At 39.4% G+C, this 1,702-nt stretch overlaps 1 protein-coding gene across 1 annotated transcript; it reads left to right on the plus strand.

The window, feature by feature from the left end:
• Nucleotides 1-223: 223 nt before the first annotated feature.
• Nucleotides 224-1,090, plus strand: LOC131153109 (precursor of CEP9-like). Its single transcript, XM_058105207.1, has one exon. It carries the CDS (start codon nt 224-226, stop codon nt 1,088-1,090), a length of 867 nt encoding a protein of 288 aa, XP_057961190.1.
• The last annotated feature ends 612 nt before the right edge of the window (nt 1,091-1,702 follow it).

The following is a 1,702-nucleotide window of genomic DNA, read 5'->3' on the forward strand; positions in this document are numbered from 1 at the left end:
GAGAGAGAGAGAGGGAGAGAGATTTGAAAAATATACCAGCCTAATTTTCTAAAATATTGTTGGATCTGGGAGAATCTCCAAGCTGTGAGGAATACAAGAAGTCCCTCATCACATGGCTGCGTCCAGCCTATAAATACCTCAGCAGACGAAATGGTTTGAGCATCTTGCTTTGGTTGCTGGCAAAAACTGCCTCTCTCTCTCTTCCACTCTTGTGCTTGTTGGCATGGCTAGATCTAGTTTTATCTTGGCTTGCGTTTCCCTTGCAGTACTTGTCCTCCTCACCCAAGAGCTGCACTCTGCTGAATGTAGGCACTTAAAGTTGCGAAAGAAAAACCATCATGAATTTAGGAAAGTTCTACTTCAAACTCCAACTAAAATACCTGGAAATGAAATGACGAAGATTGCTAAAAGGAGTGGCAACTTGCCATCTTCTCCGGTTTACTTCGTACCTGCAACCCCAGGCCACAGTTTGGGCGTGGGACATTCTCTCGAGCACACTCTTCCGAAGCCACATGGTCTTTATCCCAATGACAATGGATCTCCAACCAACCAACCGGGTTACTTCAGACCCACAACCCCGGGAAATAGTCCGGGCATTGGGCATCCTCTTTTTGCACCGAAGGATGGAGCTGCGAAAGAGAACTCATCTCCAGATGACTTCAAACCCATATCCTTAGATCATACTCAAGGCGGCGCCGGACATTCTATTGATAGGCGCATGGAAGACAATGAATCTCCAGATAACCAGCCAGATTACTTTAGGCCGACAACCCCAGGACATAGTCCGGGCATTGGACATCACTTCTCTGCAACATCAAATGGAGCTGTCAAAGATCTGAATGACTTCACACTCACAACACACAGCCAGAGTCCAAGCGTGGGACATTCTCTTGGTCAATCTCTTCCAACACCTTCAAGTATTCATCCCAAAGACGTTGAATCTCCGCCCAACGAGCGGCATAGTCCGGGCATTGGGCACGTCTCTTCCGCATCATCAAATGGAGGGGTCATGGAGAACTCATTTCCAGGTGGCTTTGGAGCCACAAACCCAGGCCACAGTCTTAGCGTGGGGCATTCTCTTCAGAACTAGGGCAAACATCATGCATTTCCGCTGCATGACTGCAAAAATGCCTCTTACAAGCACATGCTCTATTAAATAATTAGTGCTCTGTATGTATCATTTAGTAATATCGTGTCTATGCACGTTAGCATGTGCTTACTAGTCTATTATTGTGTATATGCGTGTTAGCTTGTGGTTTAGTAAGTGCACCGTTAATTTCATAAATAATCTACATATTTTTGTGGCATAGTTTATGTGATATATTCCTAAATATCAGTTTAATTAATGTTTTAGAAGTTAACATTTCTATATTTTTATTTCATAAGTGTTGTTTTTCATCTTCAGTTCTGTGTTTTTTTTTTTCTTGACATATTGTGATAGCAAAGATAATATTTAGAAATAATTAATTAACGCGCGTAATTTATGACGGAAAAAGAGAAAGGGATTGTTTAGAATCACTTAAGTCAGTAACTTTTAGAAAAAAAGTTATAATGCATAATTAAACAATGTATGCTTATTTTTTAATTAATAATTACATTAACATTTATTTTTAATTAAAATTAAAATATTTTTATTAAGTAAAAATAATATAAATTTTTTTTTTATTAACAAAAATCTTGTTCTTAATTTAGATTGATAACA

The sequence above is a fragment of the Malania oleifera genome, chromosome 1, assembly GCF_029873635.1.
Source record: "Malania oleifera isolate guangnan ecotype guangnan chromosome 1, ASM2987363v1, whole genome shotgun sequence".
NCBI lineage: Eukaryota > Viridiplantae > Streptophyta > Magnoliopsida > Santalales > Ximeniaceae > Malania > Malania oleifera.

Excerpts from the sequence above, each read along its gene's own strand:
- LOC131153109 (XM_058105207.1), top strand. The coding sequence starts at position 224 with ATGGCTAGATCTAGTTTTATCTTGGCTTGCGTTTCCCTTGCAGTACTT.